This window comes from Pimephales promelas, chromosome 2, assembly GCF_988280905.1.
Source record: "Pimephales promelas chromosome 2, fPimPro1.hap1.1, whole genome shotgun sequence".
NCBI classification, from domain to species: domain Eukaryota; kingdom Metazoa; phylum Chordata; class Actinopteri; order Cypriniformes; family Leuciscidae; genus Pimephales; species Pimephales promelas.
Genome location: NC_142770.1, coordinates 25,101,724 through 25,124,930, shown reverse-complemented (window position 1 = coordinate 25,124,930; position 23,207 = coordinate 25,101,724). Strand labels below are relative to the sequence as shown.

General features: G+C 41.9%; 1 protein-coding gene across 1 annotated transcript in view; it reads left to right on the top strand.

Annotated features, from left to right (window-relative positions):
- Positions 1-7,162: 7,162 nt before the first annotated feature.
- LOC120468721 (phosphofurin acidic cluster sorting protein 2) overlaps positions 7,163-23,207 on the top strand; it is a 52,079-nt gene continuing 36,034 nt past the window's right edge. Inside the window, exon 1 of the mRNA XM_089119162.1 lies at positions 7,163-7,544. Within this exon, the coding sequence (XP_088975288.1) occupies positions 7,318-7,544 (227 nt within the window). The 5' untranslated portion in view covers positions 7,163-7,317. The remainder of the gene's footprint in view (positions 7,545-23,207) is intronic.

Below are 23,207 nucleotides of genomic sequence, written 5' to 3'. Positions count from 1 at the left end.
GAGAGCGCTTGACCTGGAGAAAATGTCCGGTGTGCGACCCCCATTTAGGCTCAATCACAATTCACCCCTTGGCCCTACCCTTCTGTTTTGCGCGTTCACGACTAGGGTGTCCCGATTCTTGTTGAGATCGGGGGGTAGGGTGAAGGGGTAGGGCTACATAGCCCTCAAAATGGAGATTTTTCAGAGGCACACTCCAAACGGAGGGCTACGAGAAAGTTCGCAGAATACATCGCAAATCACCGGCGAGATGGCTTCGCAAACGGTTAAACGTTTAAATTTAGCACCAGATGATTCAACCACGCACTTTATTTACTCTTATAATAATACTGTAGTCATTAAAATTAAGAAATGGTATAATAAATTACCTTTCCGAATCAGAAAAGACATACATTTCGAGGAAGGAATGTTATGATCATCATGTTTCCTCAAAGTGCAGCTGCGCTGATTGTCAGTCGTTGTCTTCGAGAAATCCTGTAAAAACTCTGTAACGGCAGAGCCATCGTCGACGACTGATGACGGATCGGGGTCGTGAAGGGTTGTTCCATTTCGTAGGGGAATATTTAAACCCCTTGGCCATTGTAACTCTTGTTTTAAGGGTCAAGGGGTACTCTCGAAAACTAGGGGTAGGGCGAAGGGGTGAATTGGTATTGAGCCTTAGAGTCATGTAGAATCATGAAAAAAAGGGAGAAGGAGACATCAGTCGTGCTAACTTGTACAAAATACATTCGGAGGAGATCTTTTTACCTCGTCTAATTCTTCTGTGAACTCCTGCTGTTTGACTCCTATCTCGTCCAGACTGGTCCTGCCTGAAAGTCAAAGAGGAACAGACCGAACTGGCCTTCCCAACGTAAACAGCAACATAGTGTCGGCCCACGTCTGGTACGCATTGAATCTACATGTACTCATGTACTCCCGGATCTGGGCAGACACGATGTTGCTGTCTGGGTCATGAATTGAGAGATTTTCCACCGTCTTCGGGATTATGGACGTCTCTCACCTAGAATGAGAGCCAAAAAGAAATGACAGGATGAACACAGAAACTCGACCACTTCCGTGAGTTGCTGATGGTGGTGAATGTCGAAATATTTCGATTCTTACAGATTCTGAAGGAGAAGGAGAAGCAGGTCAGCCTCCAGAAAATCCTGGCCCCATTAGACCTCTTTTGGTTTGAGGGTCATGTGAGATGCCTGAAAAACGGGTTCATCTTCTGCAAAGAAATCTGCCGACACGGCAAAATAAACCGCAACTGCAACATCAGCAAAATGTGGTGCTGTTGAGCTGCAAAAACACTCAGGTTTTTCAGGAAGACATCACCTGGGGAGGTTTTATCTCGCCCGCTCTACCTCCTCGATTATGTTTTGGAAGACAAGTAGGTGGTCAGCCTGCAATAAAAACTGCAGCTTTTCCAAGTCACTGTCCTCCAGGTGATCTGCACACAAAACATTCTGTCTCTAAAAACATTGGAAGTGGACACTCCATTTGTGAGTGATCAAAAAACACTTACCAAGAACTCCTGGGATCGCATTTGGCCTGGGACTGATTCCTCAGCTGCTCTGATTTCAAGAGCCAGCTCTCCGTAGCACATTGCTCATCCCACACGCTGGTCCTTTAGCCTGTCCAGCTCCTAGAGTTGATTCTCCTGCCAGTTTCCAGTATTTATTGACCTTAAGACTTGAGGAGGAGTACAGTGGCAAGAAGCTACGTGTTTGTCACTACTATTGTCTTTCATTGTGAATGTTTTTTGAATTTCTTTTATTTGGAAATTTATTTTTTTCATGGAGACCTTCCGGCAGAGTTTATGTCCAGCACACCTGACAGGAATTTTCTAGTGTTCCTGAAGGCCTTGATTTGCTGTTTCAGATGTGGAGGTAAGTTTGAGGTAAGGGATTGGACACCCCTGCTCCAGAGTAGTGTTTCACAACCCTGGTCCTAGAGGCTCACCAACACTACACAACTCTTTCTAATCAATCACACCTGAATCAACTTATCAGCTCGTTAGTAGAGACTCCAAGACCAGAAATATGTGGGTCAGGTAAGGGAGACATCCAAAATGTGTAGAGCTGTGGGTCCCTCCAGGAGCAGGGTTGAAAACCACTGGCCTTGAGCACAGGATCTCAACTCTGGACCTCTAGATACACTTTCCTGCAAGTTTACCTCCAACCTTGATAAAGTTCACCTGCCTGTAGCTTTCTGGTAATCCTGGAGACCTTGATTAGGTTTGTCTAATAAGGGTTGGAGCTAAACTCTCGAGGGCCAGAGTTGCCCACCTCTCGTGTATGGGGTCATATAGCAGTCAATAAGGGTGGCACTCATTAACTACGTTTACATGCACCCAATAACCCGTTCAAAACCGGGATATTAGCAATAACCCGGTCGCGAACGGCCATGTAAACACCGGCAAAAACCCGGATATGCTCATATCCCGGATTTTAAAAACCGGGATATTATACCTGGGCTACCCCTTTTCTAACCCAAATTTTTTGTCATGTAAACACATATCGGCATATCCCCATAGTGACTTGTGTTCTTCGCATGTTCTATTCGCAAGGAATCTTGGTCTTTTGAGTAGAGAAACTTCTTGGCGCATACAAAAATCCGCGTGCAGTATACCGGAAGTAAACATGGCGAGACGCAGCACCGCATACTTTTGGAGCGAGGTCGGTAACGTTACCAGCATCAAAGCGCAAACAAAGGCGATCGCTATCTGCCTCCTGACTGATCTCATGAAGTAGCGTGTGTATGCCACGCCAATTCGTATTTCCATTTTTGGCGTGCTATCAACACGCATAATCACCTTTCAGCGTGTTTATGAACGCCGTTGACTTAACGTTATATAAAGATATGACTTACCTCAACCCCGTCCCTAAACTTAACCGTCACTGGGGTTAATGGCATTTATGACTGGAGATTTGACGGCGTGTTCAGACACGCGGAATGACGCGGACGTTAATGGCGTAGACATACACGCATACACGCGGATAGCTCAAAATGCGTAGAGATAACACGCCACCTGACTCGAAAGTGGCGTGTATGTTTACGCAAAAGTCATGATGTCATGTTGCTGCCTCAAACTATTCATTATCCGCGTGCTGCTGCTGTTGTTGTCTTTGGATACAGGAAGAAGAATCGGAAATGACACATTTTGCGTCTTAAGTTTGTCCGTACGTCTAGACGCTAACCGTGCACCGTTGTTTACATCGGGATATTGCAATTCCATAGGAGAAACTCTCTCTGCTCACACATGTGTTTCAGAAACCTGAATAGTGACCTTAACCCGACCATAACCTGAAAATTAGCTGCATGTAAACGTAGTCAGTGTAAAAACCTAAAATGATAAATTAGACACCCTATGTTTATGGGGTGTCTAAATCTGCCCCAGGAGGGCCACTATCCTGCAGAGTTTAGCTCTAACCGTGATCAAGCCCACCCGCCTGTAGCTTTCTGTAGATCCTGAAGACCTTTTATTAGCTTGTTCAGGGGCCTGTACCATGATGGTAGTTGACAAAACCAAACCAATCCAACCAGGCTTTGTTGGTACCATGATGTGGATCATCAACTTCCTCTGTCAACTCAGGCGTTTAGGTGTGACATCAGTAGCGAACAGCCAATCACGCGCTGAGAAAGAGTGAAACTGCGATTAATTTCTCGCGAAAAGCAACGCAATTCACTTCTCTTGATCTGCAGAATATTACGAGATTGAAAAAAAATTAAGAATTTGAACAAATTTACACAACGAGAAGAAAATAGCTGTCTATGAAAGAGGAAAACTAAAAGAAAAATCCTTTCTAACAAGTAAAGCTTGTGAAGTTAGTTTATACAACTGATAAAGGTATAGAGATAATTGAATTTTTAAACTCGCATGCATGTTGTCATTTTATAGATTAATTTATTAATTCTGTTACTTTATATCATTATGCATTTAAACTGTGCATGATAACAATTGATAAAACATTTTTACATGTGATTAAGAGTATAATAAATCATAAATAAGTGACCTTTAATTTGGAGTAGAAACAGGTCGAGTGACTTTAGCGCATCAGACATGTCAAGTCAAGTCAAACTTTATTTATAGAGCACAAGTTTAACACAACCGTAGTTGATCCAAAGTGCTTCCCAGTACAATAAAATAATTCAATCAAATAAAAGAAATAAAAAAGAGATAAAAGCAAGTAGCAAAATCATTTGGTGTATCTACATATACAACCCGTAGAACAATTGAAAAATAAATACATGACCTTACTTGAACGCAAGAGAGTAAAAATAGGTTTTTAAACTGGATTTAAAAGCAACTAAAGATGGAGAGGTCCTGATGGTTAAAGGTAAAATGTTCTAGAGCTTTGGCGCAACAACAGAGAAAGCTCGATCACCTCTTGATTTACACCGAGAGAAAGGGACAGATAAAAGTGACTGATCACAAGATCTTAATGACCAAGAAGCTGTATATGGTCTAATAAGATCACAAATATAATCTGGGGCCGAGTTATGTAGAGGCTTATATGCAAAAAGAAGGATCTTAAAGTCGACTCGAAATTTTATTGGTAGCCAAATCAATGAGGCAAGAACAATGGAGATATGATCCCTTTTCTTAGTTCCTGTTAACAATCTGGCTGCTGAGTTTTGAACCATCTGTACCCGAGACAGTGTAGTTTGAGGTAGGCCAACGTACAGAAAATTACAGTAGTCCAATCGAGATGAAATTAGTGCATGAATTACAATTTCAAGGTCTTTATACTAGAGAGAAAGTTTTTCACTTTCGCCATTGATCGGAGTTGAAAGTAGCTACTCTTTACAAAACGGACTCCAAGGTTTTTTGCATGATTGTGCAGGTTGTTGCTTAAAGAGCCAAGCTGTGTTGTTATGGAGTTGTTGTTAGCAGCAGGACCCAGTAGAAGCGCTTCAGTTTTATTTTCATTCAGTTGCAGTGAGTTATTTGTCATCCAGGTGGGCTTCCTTGAGGCACGTGAACAGGTTGTCTAATGAAAAGTCATCGTCTGGTTTGATTGGGAGATATAGTTGGAGGTCATCAGCATAAGAGTGATAATCTATGTTATATTTCTTGAATATTGAGCCTAGAGCGAAAACAAAAGAGGGCCAAGAATGGATCCCTGTGGAACGCCACAATGGATCGGCACAGATGGTGAAGTGAATGATCCGATATTTACAGAAAAGGTCCTTCCTATTAAGTACGAGACAAACCACTGCAGAGCAAGGCCCCCGACTCCATCAACATCCTGCAGTCGTCTCAGAAGAATATCATGATCGATGGTGTCAAATGCGGCACTCAAATCCAAAAGTATCAGGACAACAGAACACCCAGAATCAGTGGACAATAGAGTGTCATTTGCTGACTCAGTGCTCTCTAAAACCAGATTGAAATGGGTCTAGAACATTAAAAGTATCCAGGTGTGAGGTAAACTGTAAAAGTGCAGCTTTTTCCAAAATCTTTGTAATGAAAGTGGGTTTAGAGATAGGCTGGTAGCTGTTGTGCACAGTCTGGTCGAGGCGATGTCCTTTCAATAGGGGCTGTACAATAGCATGTTTAAAACTTTCACTTGTGTCACCTTGCTCACAGCTGATTGGTCCCGTGGAGACTAAGTTAATATGGAGACGAACACTGCTAAAAGCCAAACCACTTTCATGGTGCCTAAAGCCCAGGGTTGGAGCAAACTTAAGTGAAACATACCTGGCTAGCCACCTAAACTAGCTTTATGGTAAAGACCCCAGGTGTGTTTTATTAGAGTTGGCGCTAAACAGTGGCTATACTCTTTAAGTGCACTATTTCAGGGGACAGTCATTTGTAGTGGTGTCTGAAACCATAATGGACGCTATTGAGTGCACTCAAATAATCCCACAATGCACCGCAATAATGGGTGTACAACTGTATGGTTAACGGCTAGAGAATACCCATAATGTACTGTAAAAGCCAAGTGCTGAATGACCAGAAGATGGCACCGCAGCTGAATCATCCATCCATTACAAACCACTGGTCCAATGTGGCTACAACGTAATATCATAGGGGTATAAAATCTTTTTTAATTAGTTGTTAAATTGTTTAATTGGGGTTTATAGACAGGTTCCATGACAGAGTTTTAGATAAATCTTGTCATCTTCCTATTGGAGCTGCCAGTTTGCTAAGTTTCAAATAGCCTAATTATATAACAATAAGTTTAAACTATCCATAAGCAGCAGCTCATCCCGTCCAAATTCACTCACTCGTTTTCACTCACTTTCAAGTGAATAAATAGTGTAGTGATGCCTCCCTTATCAAACACACCCAATTCGAGTTGCTGCCTGTAGGCCTACTAATGAGGTGATGAGTTGAATCAGGGAGACAGTAAAGTTGTGCAGTGGTGTGGGGTCCCCAGGACAGGTTTGAGAAGCTCTGTATCAGTGGACTAATGTAAGCAATAGGGGGATGACTTGCAACTCATTACTTTTCCCAGTGAACTGGACAATGTCATGCACCTCACCTTATCACAAATACGGAAGCAAAATGCCAGGGTCTATTCATGATGCACAAATATACGAGTCATTGCACCACACCTATAAACTATGCCACTTTAGACTTAACAATGTTTAACATCTAAATGAAAGCCCACTCTGATTGTCTTTTTCCGTGACACTGGTCACAAGCACAGTTTAACTTAACCCATATCCCGAGGTTTCTGTGTCTCTGGGATGATGCCCACTGAACCCATTAGACCACAGAGGAGGCTTGGAGGTCCCCGCTTTCAGAGACGGTCGGTGAGCATTCAAACAATTGTACAATATGTATTGTAAAAAGCGCTAAATGTGACTTGTCATGACTTGTCAAATTTGTTTACTGGAACGATTCCATGATTCATTTAACGTTAAGTAACCTTTCATTCTCTTGGAGTTACTAATAGGCTATCTATTATTTCAAAAATGATGTTGTTGTTGTTTTTTCAACATGGATGCAATGTTTCCCAATATAATTTCACTTATTTAGTCTCTAATTGTGTTAATTCGCCCGATATGTTCGTCATACGCCACTGACTGACCTCGTTATCAAAAACAGTCCAGTTATTTACGAACGGCTCGCGAATCGTTTCGACCGAATCTTTCGAAAGAACGACTCGTTCGCGAGTGTCCTGAACCGGAGACGGAGCCCGTGATTCAGCGCCTGCTATCGGCCGAGGTCAGATCGCATGTGCTCCACATTCCCTTCTGAATCTGAAGCGAAGCTCCGCCTCTGTCCATCGCAAATCTGTGTGTGAGAGAGATGAGCAGGAGCAGAAAGCCGTCCTGATATAAGTGAGGTCCAGAAGCGTCCCAGTCCAGTCGAGTGTCGGTTCGATGATGGCCGCGGCTGTGGAGAGAGGAGGGGTCCGGGCCGCCTTCATGAGCCCGGGTGTCGGTGCCCCTGCTCCCGCACCCGCACCCGCGGCGCCCGGGGGATCAGCCATGGCCGGGGCTCTGGGCTCGGGCTCGGGTGCGGCGGGTTCGGCTCCCATCATGCCCGTGCCCATGAATTTGTTTGCAACGTGGGAGATTGACCGCTCATCTCCGAGCTGTGTTCCGAGGTACATCAAACCTATAGCGCTATTTTTGTTGATGTGTGTGAATAAAGCTTCAGCGTTCATGCATTTGTCTGGTTGCATGCTTTTCTGTGCATGCAACATGGGCTTTAACTCGCGCATGTTATGCTTGAGGTCAAAACAAAACTCGTGCAGTCAGTGTTGTGATGCTGGTGGATATATGAACACATGGAAACACATGAGTATGTTCATTTTAAAGGACATTTATAGACATGCCAAGTGTCCGTAGACAGAAATCTTCAATAGTTTGAATGTGCTTGTTTGGTAAAGCAGGTCACAACAAATCACATTCATGCGATGTTGTGATGCTGAAAAACCTAGTGCTTTTTTTATTGGCACATTCCTTTGTGTTTAGATTGGTTTACACACACACACACACACAAACACACCCACTAAAGTTAAATAATTGCAAATCAAAACCTGTGATTAACAACTATATAATCATTGTTTGATTTCAATATCAGTCTTCTGATATATGCTGTCAACATTGCCACGTTTTAGTGCATTAAAATCATGTACCTAGCATTCATTTACTGAAAATGACTTGGTTTGGATTGGAAATGAGGATCGAGCACGTTTTAAAAGCGCATGTTAATTGCATGAAGGCTTTTTAAGTGCTCAAAAGCCCTTTTGTGTTCATTACAGTTAAATCAATGCACAGATTTGAGCTTGTTGTAATGGCCATGATGAACGGCATTTGTTTGCTACGATTTTAACATCAGGTTATTACATACAGAAGGCTTTAACAGTTATAAATGCTGCATTACATGAGTGTTGAAAGTGCGGCACGTTTTTGTGAAAGCAAATCCTTCCATATAATGTCTGAAAGATGAATAGTGAGTTGATCAGCTCTGTATGTTCATATAGACCTCTATAGGGTGAAATAAAATGACTTTTAATGTGCTCATCATCCCAATATTTTCAAGAATTATCAATATGTTATTCCATTTCCCCAGTTTTATCATAATTGTAAGATCATATCTCACAATTTGGACTTTCTAACTCACAATTGCAAGTTTATATCTTACAATTCTAAAGAAAAAGTCAGAATTGCTTGATATAAACTCGCAATTCAATTGGCAATCGGCAGTTGAGTTCATATTATCTCGCAACTTTTTTCTCAAAATCATGAGCTATAAACTTGCAGTTGCCACACTGTAAGAAAAGACAACATTTTTTCTTTTGTCATATCAACTTAAATAGTTTATTTAGTTCAGATAACAAATAAGTTTGAGTTTCTGATGATTAAATCATTCTTCTTCATGTATAAACTCACTTTTTCCAGTTCAATGAACTTTTCAATGAAAATTTTAAGGCAACCAGGTTACTTAAACCAAAAAAAATTTTTTTCAGTGCAGTTTTAACGTTGAAATTGCGAGATAAAAAGTAGAAATGACCCATTTTTAAAAATCTCACGGTGGAAAACGTTTCCATAAATAACAAAAATAATAACTACGCTTTTTTTACCTTTAAATTATAAGGACAAATAAATAAGTAAACAAATAAAATGTAAAAAGTAAAAGGGCATTCTTACAATACTTTTTACGCATTGAAAATATCTTAAACTGCTAAATAAAATATATAGCTACATTAAACTGTACACTCTAAAAATTTCTGGGTTGTTTTGACCCAACTTTTAATTACAATTTTAACCCAACATTTGGGTTGGTCCATATTTGACCCAAAGTTGGGTTAAAACAACCCAGCATTTTTAGAGTGTAAAAACGCTGGGTTGTTTTAACCCATCTTTGGGTCAAATATGGACAAACCCAAACGTTGGGTTAAAAAATTTAATTTTTAGAGTGTATATCGTACTCATATGAATTAGTATAATGGCATATGTACATTTTCAGCTTTAGGAGTGGATGCTCATTTACTGACGAATGGAAAGCTAAATCTAGTGTGTTCCACTCATTGGATTTTCTATTAATCAAGCTTTATGGAGCATAAACAAGCACATCCCGGGTTTGTTGTGTTCTACAACTGTCAGATCAAATCTTAACATAAAACAGACATTGTAGACTTCATACTTTGGGAATCTAAAAAGAAAAATTCATTTAATGGAACTTCAGATTTACTAAATTAAATATGGCAGTTTGCACATATACATTTTGGTTGCACTTTATATTACAGTGTACTTACCCAAGAAAGCACTGGTAATATTAGGTAACTACATGGGTTAAAGTTACACTCAAGTTGTTTCAACCCAAATTTGGGTCAAATATGGACAAACCCAAATGTTGGTTTAAAAATGTAATTAAAAAATATACAGTTGAAAGTGAAAGCAACATTTTAAATTACATTTTTAACCCAACATTTGGGTTTGTCCATATTTGACCCAAATTTGTACACTCTAAAAAATGCTGAGTTGGTTTAACCCAACTTTGGGTCAAATATGGACAAACTAAGCCATTGGGTTACATTTTTTTAATAACATTTTTAACCCAATGTTTGGGTTTGTCGATAGTTGACCCAAAGTTGGGTTAAAACAACTCAGCCTTTTTAGAGTGTGTGTTTAGTGCTAGGTTCAGGGTTGGTATTATAATCCAGTTACTGTAGAATACACAGGGAACAGGACTGTAAAATAAAGTGCTACCTAAAATCTAGTCATGGATGCTGTATTTGACAATACAATGGCCCTGACATTGTTTGCAATGTATCACTAATGTGTTAGTTTGGTATGTAGCACGTGTGGATGTGTTCCTCGGATCTGTTGTTGTTGTTGGATGATGGCTCGGTACAGCGAGTGTCTTATGGATAGCACATTACGTTCCACAGAGAGCAGAGAGAACTGGTGGGACTACATCAATCAGCTCGGCCCAGATGTGTCTCGATGGCGTCGGCAATGAGAGCAGAACCGTGTCTCCGTGAACCGCTGGGACTCGCGGGCGTCCCTCAAGGATCTGGACCTCGGTGGTTCACAGCTCAAGAGTCGTCGTCTCAAAGAAAGGCCAAATGTGAATATCACTGAAATGCCAAAGCTTTTTTTGCTCTGCTTCACAAGAACGATAGAGCCGATGGGCTTGGGAATCGAGAATCTGTTGTTTCAGAATGGTTCTTTTTCCATTTCCCCAGTTTTAAACGTTGTGAGAGTTCAGTGTTTTCAGTCGTGACTTGCATCACAATGGCTATGTTTACATGCAACCAAATTATCCGTTACACTAACAAAATGCTGGGTTGTTTTAACCCAATTTTAACCCAAACTCAAACATTGGGTTGAAAATGTAATGAAAAAAATTTAACCCAGTGGCTGGGTTTATCTAGCCTGGGTTTCCAGGGAATTTTATTCACGCGGCTAGGCAGCCTGGACACACCTTGAACCAAATTTTCGCCTGAGATAGGGAACCAATCACAGAACGTGGAGGGAGCGGCAAGACGATGATGACGTACATGCGACACACCGAAGCAGTTTGTTTATATCTATTGGACCATGGCAGCGGATACGAAGGTGCCTTTTAAAACAGCCTTATAAATCTCCTAAATCTCTGACCCATCATCTTCTTCCTCGTCTAATTTTCTGTTGCTCACCATCTGGTGTCATTGACCCGATTGGCTATGAGCTACAAACAGGCGCATTTGATAGACATTCGTAGCACCCAATAATACGGCTCTGGGCATTCGTAAACCATGCCTCAAATACGAGAAAATGAACATGTGGTTTCCAGACCACGTCTCATTCTCAATGATGGGGGTTTATCCATATTTGACCCAAATTTCAACATGACATCATGACTTTCGAGTCAAGTGGCGTGTTATCTCTACGCATTTTGAGCTATCCGCGTGTATCCGCGTGTATCCACGTATGTCTACGCCATTAACGTCCGAGTGATTCCGCGTGTCTGTACACGACGTCAAATGTCCGTGCGAAACGAAGCTAAATGTAGATCTACATCTGGGGAGCGATCTTTTTTTTTTCCTAGGATGGTAGGGGAAGACTCATTAATGCTATTAACCCCAGTGACGGGTAGGTTTAAGGACGCGGTTGAGGTAAGTAATATATTTATATATACAGTAATGTAACGTTAAGTCGACGGCGTTCATAAACACGCTGAAAAGCGATTATGCGGGTTGATAGCACGCCAAAAATGGAAATACGAATTGGCGTGTCATACACACGCTACTTCATGAGATCAGTCTGCAAATTTGGGTTAAAACAACCCAGCATTTTAATCGGATTGACGGCTCAATCGGACTGAAAACCTGCATGTAAATACCTTAACCGATCTGATTGAGCTCGATCCCAACGAAACTTCCATCAAAACGATCCGATTGAGAGAACTTGTAAACACTTGATCGGATTGAGAACCGAAACTGCAAGGACTGCGCATGTTCAATGACGTAGAAATAGCATAATGACGAGGGGAACGAGTCTGAATAAAGTGTCGTATAAATGAGTGTCCCGTCATTATAAAATTCTCCTTTCACTCCTCAGCGTCTGTCAAATCTATTACGATTTGAAGCTTGTGACATATAAACGCGCACATCAACCCGATCACGTTTAGCGTTCACGTATAAACACACTCAGAATGAATTCAGACCGATTGAAAGAAAAGTTGTGCATGTAAACGTCGCCATTGTCAACATGACATCATGACTTTTGCGTAAGCATACACGCCACTTTCAAGTCAAGTGGCGTGTTATCTATACGCATTTTGAGCTATCCGCGTGTATGCGTGTCTATGCCGTTAAATGTCTGAGCGAAACGAAGCAAAATGTAGATCTACATCTGGGGAGCGATATTTTTTTTCCTAGGATGGTAAGGAAAGACTCATTAATGCCATTAACCCCAGTGACAGGTAGGTTTAGGGACGGGGTTGGGGTAGGTCATATATTTATACAGTAATGTAACGTTAAGTCAACGGCGTTCATAAACACGCTGAAAAGCGATTATGCGGGTTGATAGCGCGCCAAAAATGGAAATACGAATTGGCGTGTCATACATACGCCATTTCATGAGATCAGTCTGCCATTGTTTAGTGTTTTTTCGTGAGGTAGTTTCCATCACCCATGGATCTCTGACTATATAGCTGCCCTATAGATTTACTAATGACCAAGGCCACACATGGATTGTTCCCCTCGCTCCTCTTGTCCTTGCGAAGATAAACGCGTGTACAGCCATCCAGGCATAGATCAGCCGGCAGTAATTAAACATGCGGCTCCATCAGTTCACGCAGCCAGAGCTGCTCAATTATTCATTGGGCCTTAATTGGTGTGGGACTCCATGTAGGGTCATTATTTCTGATGAAACGCCAGCTGATGTCGGCAGGAGACACGATGTTGTCCTTTCCCAGAGATCCATGAGGTGGAAACACACGCATCACTGTACCTCTTGAAAGCCATTGGTTTCCGTCGCTCGAGGATCCCTCAGGAAATCAACCGCACTGCTCCCGACCTCCTTTTCTGCTTTACAACCACTGATACGCACTAAAAGGACTTCAGGGCGTCAGTAAATGACCTTGCGTTGAAAGTCAATTGGGTCCAGTGTTTTTGAAATATCAAACAGAAGAAAGAGTGTGTGTGGGTTTGCAACATGAGAGGAAATTAGATTGCGTTTGGGTGAATTATACTAGCTACGTTTTTTTTTAAAGTCCCCGTGAAATCAAAATTGAACCTATTTACTTTGTTAGCCCATATTACTAGTCTTGTGGTGAACAATTAATCCGTGCAAGTGAATATATATTAAAAAAATGTTTTACCTTAGTAATCTTTAATCAAAATCTGAAAAGTTACTTCCGGTCTGGAACGGTTTCTTTTTCTGATGACGTAGGTTTCACAGTTTGGGTGGGGAAACGCTTAACCACTCCCCTCAAACCGTTAGTTTGCTATGAGCGAGAGATGGAGAGGAGGAGCGCTAGAGTCAAACCCTGCCCTCTGTTCAATATTCCGTTTCACTTGGAAATACGTCACAGCACTGGAGAAAAATCGTTTGCAACTTCCGGTTCACGGGGACTTTAAGTCGATGAATTCAATTATTTTTTTCCCCTAATAAATCTGATTAGTTGAATAATTCTTGTTGGTTAACTTACAAGTAAAGAATAACAACTGTAACTTCTGCCATTCATTTTTCCACGTTTTATTCAAACAAGTTATCTTAAAAAATACTTGAAAACAGCCTTATTATTTACTGACTTTCTTTCCTCGGACGAAGAGAAATTACGGTTTTGGAGGACAACTTTCCAGGATTTATCTCCATCTAATGCAAGTCCTCAATATAGTCCATAAGTAGCCCAAAATCCTATTTCTGCGGATGCAAAGGGCTCCACTCTCTAGTGAGGGTCTTCTCTGATGTTACCATCAGTCATTTGCAGTAAATAATCATTTTTGGGTGATCCAATCCTTTAAATTTATGCATAATAACTTGACAGATTTATTCAAACACACATGAATAATTAACAAATTAAAGGGATAGTTCCCTTTGAAATGAATTTTTGATATGTTTTATCTTACCTCAAGGGCATCCAAGATGTAGGTGTCTTTGTTTCCACAGTATTTTCAATTTTTATATTTTTAGGTCAAACCGTTCTTGTCTGTCAGTCATATAATGGAGGTCTATGGTCACCACCTCAAAGAGCATGCACAGAGAAGTCCAAATTAAACATGATTTAATGACTCGTAAATGTAAGTACACATTGATGGCCTAAGACACGAAACGAGCGGTTTGTGGGAGAAAACGAACAGTATTTATATCGCTTTTACCTCTTGTAACCACAGTCACGTCCAAGTGATCTGAGGCCGCGGGTGCTTTGGTCTGCGCAAGCTTTTGAAGTGTGTATATTTCGGACTTTCTAAATTTTGAAGAGTGTATATGATCGACATTTTACTATCCTCACGAGGCCACGGGAGAGGATTTATGAACGTGACACTGGTTGATCACATGACAATAGTGTAGAGATTTAAATAGTATTTACGATTTCAAAAGGAACCATTATGCCATCTTGTAATACCTGAAACATATTTTTATGGTGAATTTCTTGCAACAGCAGTTTTTACTGTGAATTTAATGGGATATTTCCTGTGCCAAACATAACTAAAAAAGAAGTCCCGTATTCTGGGTGTGGGTGAGTGTTTGCCAGGACTTTGCTATGTGTTTACTAGATGGTCTGAAAGTTTCAGTGCATTACTGTGTGTTTGCTTGGTACTTTCTGGGGTATTATTGGTGACTCTGGGTGGTTTTTTGGGTGGTTGCTAGGACATTGCTACATTGTTGCTAGGGTGATCTCGGGAGACCTCGATAAAGTGTTGAATCAAGAAGATGCATGAAGGCTGTTCGGGGGGGCAGCAAGTGTGTGTGTGCATTCGCAGGGTCTGCTGTTTTCATGTTTGTATGCATGAAGCTGCAGAGATTGTGGCTCCTGTGGTGAGAATGAAGTGTTTGCGCTCTCTTCCTCTATTGTTCTTCCTGTATGCGTGTGCATGAGGGCATAGTACGTATACACTACCGTTCGAAAGTTTGGCATCGGTATTAGAAAAAAAAAATACTTTAATGCAGCAAGGATACATTACTTTGATCAAATTTGACAGACATTCGCACATTCAATACACATTGAAACCCAGTTACCAGTGTGAGCAGGGTTTTCTTCAGCAGGGGAGACATTTCCTTCAGGAACAAATGACGAGGGCATTTATCTCTCCCACCTACTTCCCTTTCATCTCGCTCTCTCTCTTCCTCTCTTTCTCTATCCGAATCACTCTGGAAGGATAGCACAGGTTTCTCTCTCTGGCTCTACTCCTCCGCAAATGGAAAATTACCCATGGCACCCCAGGGCAGCGTCGAGATTCAAGGCGACCAATAGCAGGGCAGCGAGAGCGAAGCTCCCGAACCGTGGTCATAGCAGTAAAATTACAGATAACTCTCATATGGAGGGAAGAAACCCTTCAGCTGCTGTACTACGACCCGTTTTATAATTAGCGTTGAACGTTAAACAGCTCTAAAAATGCAGAATATTGTAAAGATTATAGATAGTCCTACACTAAATACAAAATACAAAATTCCTGTTCAAATATAGTCACAGGGAAGATATATGGTGTGTTTAATAAACTTATGAACGTTTTTATTAAGAGTATTTTATTATCCGTTATTAAGTCATGTTGTGTGTGTGTCCAGAGGCATTTCATTCTCTGTAAGAAGTGTTTCCTCTTCAGGAAAGCGCTCCACACTTCCACTTCCTGTGACTGTTCAGTCCATCCCAGCCTTTTATTTAGTTCATGTATTTAGTCATACACAATAATTAGGTCAGTGCTGTTCTTGTGTGAGATTTAGCACCTAACAGAAGATTATACTCTCATTCACAACACGTCTGAACAATAAAAACTGAATGCAAACGCTGTCCCTTGAGCAGCAATCCCTCGAGGACCTCTCGAGAGGACATTAAAGGGTTAGTTGACCCAAAAATGAAAATTCTGTCAGTATTTACTCACCCTCATGTTGTTCCAACCCCGTAAGACCTTCGTTCATCTTCGGAACACAAATTAAGATATTTAAGATATTAAGATCGCTCCTGCATACTAGTCCATATGCTTCTTGAGGAATTAAAACTTGCTGGCCTCGAAAAGTCATTAAAGGACATCGTTAAAATAGTCCAGGTGACTACAGGGGCTCAATCTTAAGTTTATCAAACGACGAGTACACTTTTTGTGTGCAAAAACAACAAAAATAACGACTTTATTTCAACTATTCGTTTATTTCTCCCTCTGCCTCGAGTCAGGTTACTAGTTTAATAGCGTAAGCTTCTGTTATTGTACGTCACACGCATCACACACATGACCAGCGTCGGCCAATAGTGAGCCTACGTGTGACGTAGCTCTACGCAATCACACTATGTTAACTGACTACAGGCCCATGGAGAAGGAAGTGAATAGTTGAAATAAAGTCATTATTTTTGTTTGTTTTTGCGCACAAAAAGTGTTCTCGTCGTTTGATGAAGTTAAGATTGAGCCCCTGTAGTCACTTGGACTATTTTAACGATGTCTTTGATGACTTTTCGATGCCAGCAAGTGTCATTCCCTCAAGAAGGCTATGGACTAGTATGCAGGAGCGATCTTAATATCTTAAATATCTTAATTTGTGTTCAGAAGATGGAACGGGGTTGGAACAACATGAGGGTGAGTAAATACTGACAGAATTTTCATTTTTGGGTGAACTAGCCCTTTAACAACTGGCGTACTTAACAAACTTCCCTGGTGAGTATTCTGACCAGCATGAACGAGCACACAAAGGCATGCTTGCCCCGTGATGGTGTAGTTCAGGGTTCCTCAAACTCGACCCTGGAGGGCCACTGTCCCTGCAGAGTTTAACTCCAACCCTGATCAAACACACCTGAGCAAGCTAATCAAGGTCTTCAGGATCAGTAGAAACTCACAGGTAGGTGTGTTTGATTAGGGTTGGAGCTAAACTCTGCAGTGACAGTGGCCCTCCAGGACCGAGTTTGGGGAACCAGTGGTTGCCCATTCACCATCTACCCTGCTGAGGAGGACGTCACCAGCCCCACTCCAGACCCAGAGCCCAGCCCACGCCTCTCACGGACAAGACACCAGAGCCTGCCGAGATGAAAGAGCCAGTAAAGAGGACTGAGCCAGTGAATAAGTCTGACCAGGTGTGCGAACCAGTTACATCGTCCATGCCCGTAGGGCTGCTCTTGGAGTCTATGGGGGTGGGAGAAAGCCCTGCCCACAATCCTGTCATTGAGAGCGAGCGGCAGCTGCCTCTGCAAATTTTGAGGATTTGAAAGTGAATATTTCCATGAAACTCCAGTTTCCGCTGGTCCCGCCCAGCTTCAAGTCTCCTGTCTCCCTGGTGTCACCAGCAAGCCAGCCAGTTCTTCCACTGGTTCCCTTGTTCTCCTTGTCTCCCCTTTTGTTTGCTCCGCTATGCCGTGTGGATATGCCTTGGATCTTCCAGTCACCAGCTCCACCTTGGCATGAGGATCCCCTGGCTCCGCCTCCAGCTGCCGAGCTCATCACTCCACCTCGGCTTGTCAACCGGTCGGCTCCACCTTGGGTCCTCCCTCAGTTGGCTCCACCTGGGACCATCGTCCTTACGGCTCCACCGGGCTCCCTCGTCCCTCCAGTTTTGCCTTGGTTAGACGTTGCTCTCCGTACATCATAGACATCAAGGCATTCATCTGTACTTCATCCCTCCACCCCTTGTGCTCCCTCTGGCTCCACCTTGGGTCCTCCCTCACTTGTCTCAACCTGGGACCATCGTCCTTACGGCTCCACTGGGCTCCCTCGTCCCTCCAGCTTTGTTGCTCTCCGTACATCACAGACATCCAGGCATTCATCTGCACTTCATCCCTCCACCCCTTGTGATCCCTCTGGCTCCACCTTGGTCCTCAGTCCCACTGCCTCTGCCCTAGTCTTCTGGCTCCACCTCGGACGCTTGTTGCTGCGGCTCTGTCTCGGTCTCCTGATCCTTCGGTGTCGTTCGGTCTCATCAGCTCTTCGGCTCCACCTGGGTCCCCACGTCCATCTGCTTCATCTGCCATCACCTCTGGATCCGCCTCCGCCATGGCTCCTCCCTCCCTCGACTCCACTGGGCCTCTGGGTCCCCCTCTGGCTCCTCCAGATCCCCCACTCTTCTTCCTCAGTTGGATTGTTACAAAACGACCCCTGGATATCCGCGTTGGATAACTGAGGGTTCTTTTGTGAGAGAGAAAAAGAATAGCTGTACCCACAACAGCACTTTCATGCAAGGTGTAATTATTTACAGTTCTGAAGTATAATGTAAATATATATATATTAGGGCTGTCAGTTAAACGCGTTATTAACGGCGTTAACGCAAACCCATTTTAACGGCGTCAATATTTTTTATCGTGCAATTAACAGTCTTTTTGGCCTAGCAAACTTTGTAGTTTTTTTTCTCATGCTTTTGCAACAGGACGCGGCGCTGCGCTATGAAACCCATTCATTTCAATGGCTTGCACGCCACGCAAGGATGTTTTGTTGCTTCGTCGACAAAAGCGCGAGCGGATCTAGCTAGTCCGGAAACAAAACCACATGCACGCCGCATACACTCGTTTGGGCTTGCGAGCCGGCCAAATAGTTGGTTAACGTTACGTTTTGAGTGGATGACGAGCGCGGGACGCTGAAATCGACGCCAGTAAGATTCTGAATGGAAATTTTACTTTTAAAAAGTTGCCAAATGGTTCAATTGACAAGACCAAAGTGATCTGTGTGTTTTGTCGTTGTGAACTGAGCGATCATCATCGCAGCACGTCCAGTCTGAAATACCTCTTGATGATGGCAAAGCACACACACACACACACACAGCTGATGCGAATTCTCTGCCCCCTCGTCAATATCAGGACCTCGTCAGTATTTCTTTCACCCTTTTATTGATGGACAGTGTTACATTGTGTGAGAGATTATTTGCTCCAAGTGAGAATGGTTGTGTGAAATTGAACACAGTATATGACAATGTTGTTTTCAATAAAAAACATTTGCACAAAGCAAGCAGATCCAGTTTTCCATGTTGAGAGCATTGAAATGAAAAAAATAATGCGAGGAAAACAAATCAAGAGACATTTTGAATAGATAAAAATGTGCGATTAATTGCAATTAATTGTGAGTTAACTATGACATTAATGCGATTAATGGCGATTAAATATAAAAATCGTTTGACAGCACTAATATGTATATATATAGTATAAACACCAAAACCCCAGAAAGCATGTCAAAGAAACAAATGGGGACACAAATTTGTAGAATAACAAGGGTTTTACATTGGTATTACAATGTAAATATGGTTTATGAGGACATTTCCTAAGCCATCGCAATTAAAATGGCTTAAAAACATACTCAACATGTTTTATTAAAAATGTTTAAATGCAGAAAGTTTTCTGCAGGGTTGGTTTATGGGTAGGGTTCGTGTTAGGGGACAGACTATACAGTTTGTACTGTATAAAAACCCGTATGAATGTCCTCATAATGATAGGTGCACCAACACGCGAGTGTATGTGAGTGTGTGCATCCGCACGCAACCGAGATCAAGACAGAGCAATGCTTCAGATACCGTCAGACCAACACATGAGATGAGTCAACGCCATCTGTGTCACAACACACAAATACATGTGTGTGGGAGAGAGAGAAAGAGCCATACACACACACTGTCATTCAGCATATCTCAGACTAAAGAGCAATTCAGCTGAAATGAAAGAGGAAGCTGTATGGATTTGGGATTTCGTGTCATCTGGGACTGGGATAAACACACAGAGATTAGAGTGTGTGAGAAGCAGACATTCAACCCGTGCCATTGTTCTGAGCAAGTGGGGTGTAAGTGATGTGCATTAAACACATGCACACACACACAATGCAGTTGATCAATACGAGATTAACAGGACTGTTTTTCCAGCATTTTGTCCCTCTTGTTCATTCCAGGATGTTCTTTTAATGACTATTATGAACGTGACAGGGCTTTCATTTGCATCTGCAGTGTGTTGGAGGAGTGCATGGTTTACGTTGATCCCACATGCTTTTAGTATCAGGTGTATTTCAACAGAACTGAATTCATTTTATTTCAGCTTGAAGCCCTTATAGCTTGAAGTTCATAAACTAGCGATTTCTTTTTACTTACTCAATGCCCCCATTACTAGCATTATACGCTAAACAGTTTTTAGAGATAAAACTCTTTACATTCGATTACCATGAAAACAAATCTCAGAGAACGGTCGACTAGGTACCGATGTTTTATTAGTTCATTGTTCGCCGGAGTTCTCCTTTAACACCTAAAGAACTGGTAACTTGAAGCTGATTAAAGACCAAATAAAATCATCTCCATGTTCATGATGAAATTGCGAACAGCCTTCGTTTTGTTTATAATTTCTTCAGAGATATTTTAGGTAAGACTTAAGACATATTTGGAAAGTATGTTTTGTTTATATGGTTTGTTTCTTTTCCCATGAACACTGTACACACAGACAAGAGAAGGAGTTATTTCCGGTTTGAGTCAGATCCCGCCTGCAGGGTGTGCAACCTGTGGCCCGTGAGTGAGTCAGCAGAGAACGGGCACAAACTTGCCCTCAAAATAATGCTGAGTCAACCGGTGTGTGTGTGTGCTTCAGAGAAGTAGAGCAGGGCAGTCGGCCTCTTCTGGTGACGCAGTGCGTTTGCATATCGCTGTGTGTGTGTGTGTGTGTGATGCTTGAAGCGCTTCCTCATCGCATGGTGATGAAATATACCGTACTGGAAGAGCAATGTGTATTTGTCTTGCAAACTGTGCTGTTTTTCATGAAAATGTTGGAGCCTGACCTCTGAATGAGCGGGGGGTTTCAAGACGGGGTCCATTATGCAAACGCTGCAGGTTGTTGTTCATTATTCTTGAGATGCTGCAGTTGAGAGACAAACACGAGAGGCTTTGATCGCGACCTCTCAAAGGAGAACAGAAGAGGTGTTTACGCGTTAAAGTGCTTTACAAGTAGGACAAGGAATTATGGGTGATGTTTGGGTAATAATATGTGTAGAAAAATGAAAACTCATTTACACACCATCGTGTCGATCCAAAATTGGTATTCCATTGTGGAATACAAAATAAATCATTTCCTGGCCACTCTTTTGGAATATATTTCCATATATCGATGTATATGCAAACGTTATTGTGAACAAAATCAGGCCAAATCAAAGTTTTTGTTGGAGTTTGTTTGTTTGTTAACCCAGTAGTTCAGAGTTTAGAAGTCGTTTAGCAAAACAGTCCATTTTTGAGCGCCACCAAGCCAAAGTTTAATGCAACAGCATCGGCTCACATGTGACCAAAAGCGCGAGTCTTATTGGTTGACTAGTTTTCTTCTAGTGCAATGGAAAAGCAACTCAGCCAGCTGGTGCTGAGGCTCTCTGCAGTAACAAGTCCCCAACGGCCTCGGGACATCAACGCCAACTCAAGCAGACCAAACTAAATTATCAACATTATACTGAATACTGGAAAGAAACGACTAAAATGTTATCTAACCCTAAAAAGAGAGCTGACTCCCACAAGAGGAGAGACTCTGGTCCTATTGTGACCAAGCATCCCTTTCTAACCTCATGCAAACATTTGCCATATCCATATCAGACACACAGAAACTCCCATATTTACTGGGGGAAATGCCCAAATGTGAAATGATTGTCATGCCATGAAATCAGGACAACCAGTGGAACCTCAGATGGATAAATGATTGTACAATTCTTTTTAATTTTTTATTATTCGTTTATTTTATCCACATATATGTTTGTATATGTCTATTGCTTTGGCAATATTGCGCTATTTTATTTGAATTGAATTGAAATCAGTATATTGATGCCATGTGAGTGTTGAAAAAACTGCTTGTTCAAATTACGTTTATCAATCCGAATTTTCACACCAAACATTCATCTTGGTGTGAACAGGCTCTGAAATTATAAAATGTCAATATTGTTGTTTAATGACAAAAAAAAAAAAAAAAAAAAAGCAGGTCGTCTGAAGACTTTCAAGGCATGCTTTGTTTTTTTTATTTCTGTTTTTATATTGCAGTGCGAGGTTACAACAAATCTCTTAAATTGCATTTTGTGGTGGCTGGCCATTGGTGTGTAATTTTATTATTAGGATGTAAACAACATAAATTAAGTTGGTTTTGTCTGTTAATAAGAAGACTTAGTATTCAGGACGTCCCAGCGTCGGGTTCTAACGGAGATCATTGATGGGCCCCGGTCATTACGGGTGTGTGCTTCTGTCCTGCTAATGTGATTTCCTTCGGTGGGACAGCCCACGACTGCACTGAAAATCACTGCTGGTTTGAGCCATTCACTCATTTTGGGAAAAGACACTGACCTTGAGTTGCTGTGTGGAGGTCAGTTCTGGTGTTATAGTGTTCAGAAGTGTTCATTAAAGAGACATGAGCCACAGAACTAAACCAGCCTGCAACGAAGTGAATCACAACATTACAAACTATGATTTGAAGCAAAAATGTGTTTGAAAATCGGACGATAAAACAAAGGATCAAGACTGCATTGACAGCTTTTATTAGTGGTTGAAGTGCTATCTCATGTAGCATTGTTAATTATATATATTTAAATATAAAAATGATGGATAAAAATAAATAAGAAACAGTTTCTGACATACTTTGTAAGTGGTCAACCAATCACAACAGACTGAGTCATCTGACCAATCAGAGCAGAGTAGACCAATCACAACAGACTGGGTCATCTGACCAATCAGAGCAGAGTAGACCAATCACAACAGACTGAGTCATCTGACCAATCAGAGCAGAGTAGACCAATCACAACAGACTGGGTCATCTGACCAATCAGAGCAGAGTAGACCAATCACAACAGACTGGGTCATCTGACCAATCAGAGCAGAGTAGACCAATCACAACAGACTGGGTCATCTGACCAATCAGAGCAGAGTAGACCAATCACAACAGACTGGGTCATCTGACCAATCAGAGCAGAGTAGACCAATCACAACAGACTGGGTCATCTGACCAATCAGAGCAGAGTAGACCAATCACAACAGACTGGGTCATCTGACCAATCAGAGCAGAGTAGACCAATCACAGCAGACTGGACCATCTGACCAATCAGAGCAGAGTAGACCAATCACAACAGACTGGGTCATCTGACCAATCAGAGCAGAGTAGACCAATCACAACAGACTGGGTCATCTGACCAATCAGAGCAGAGTAGACCAATCACAACAGA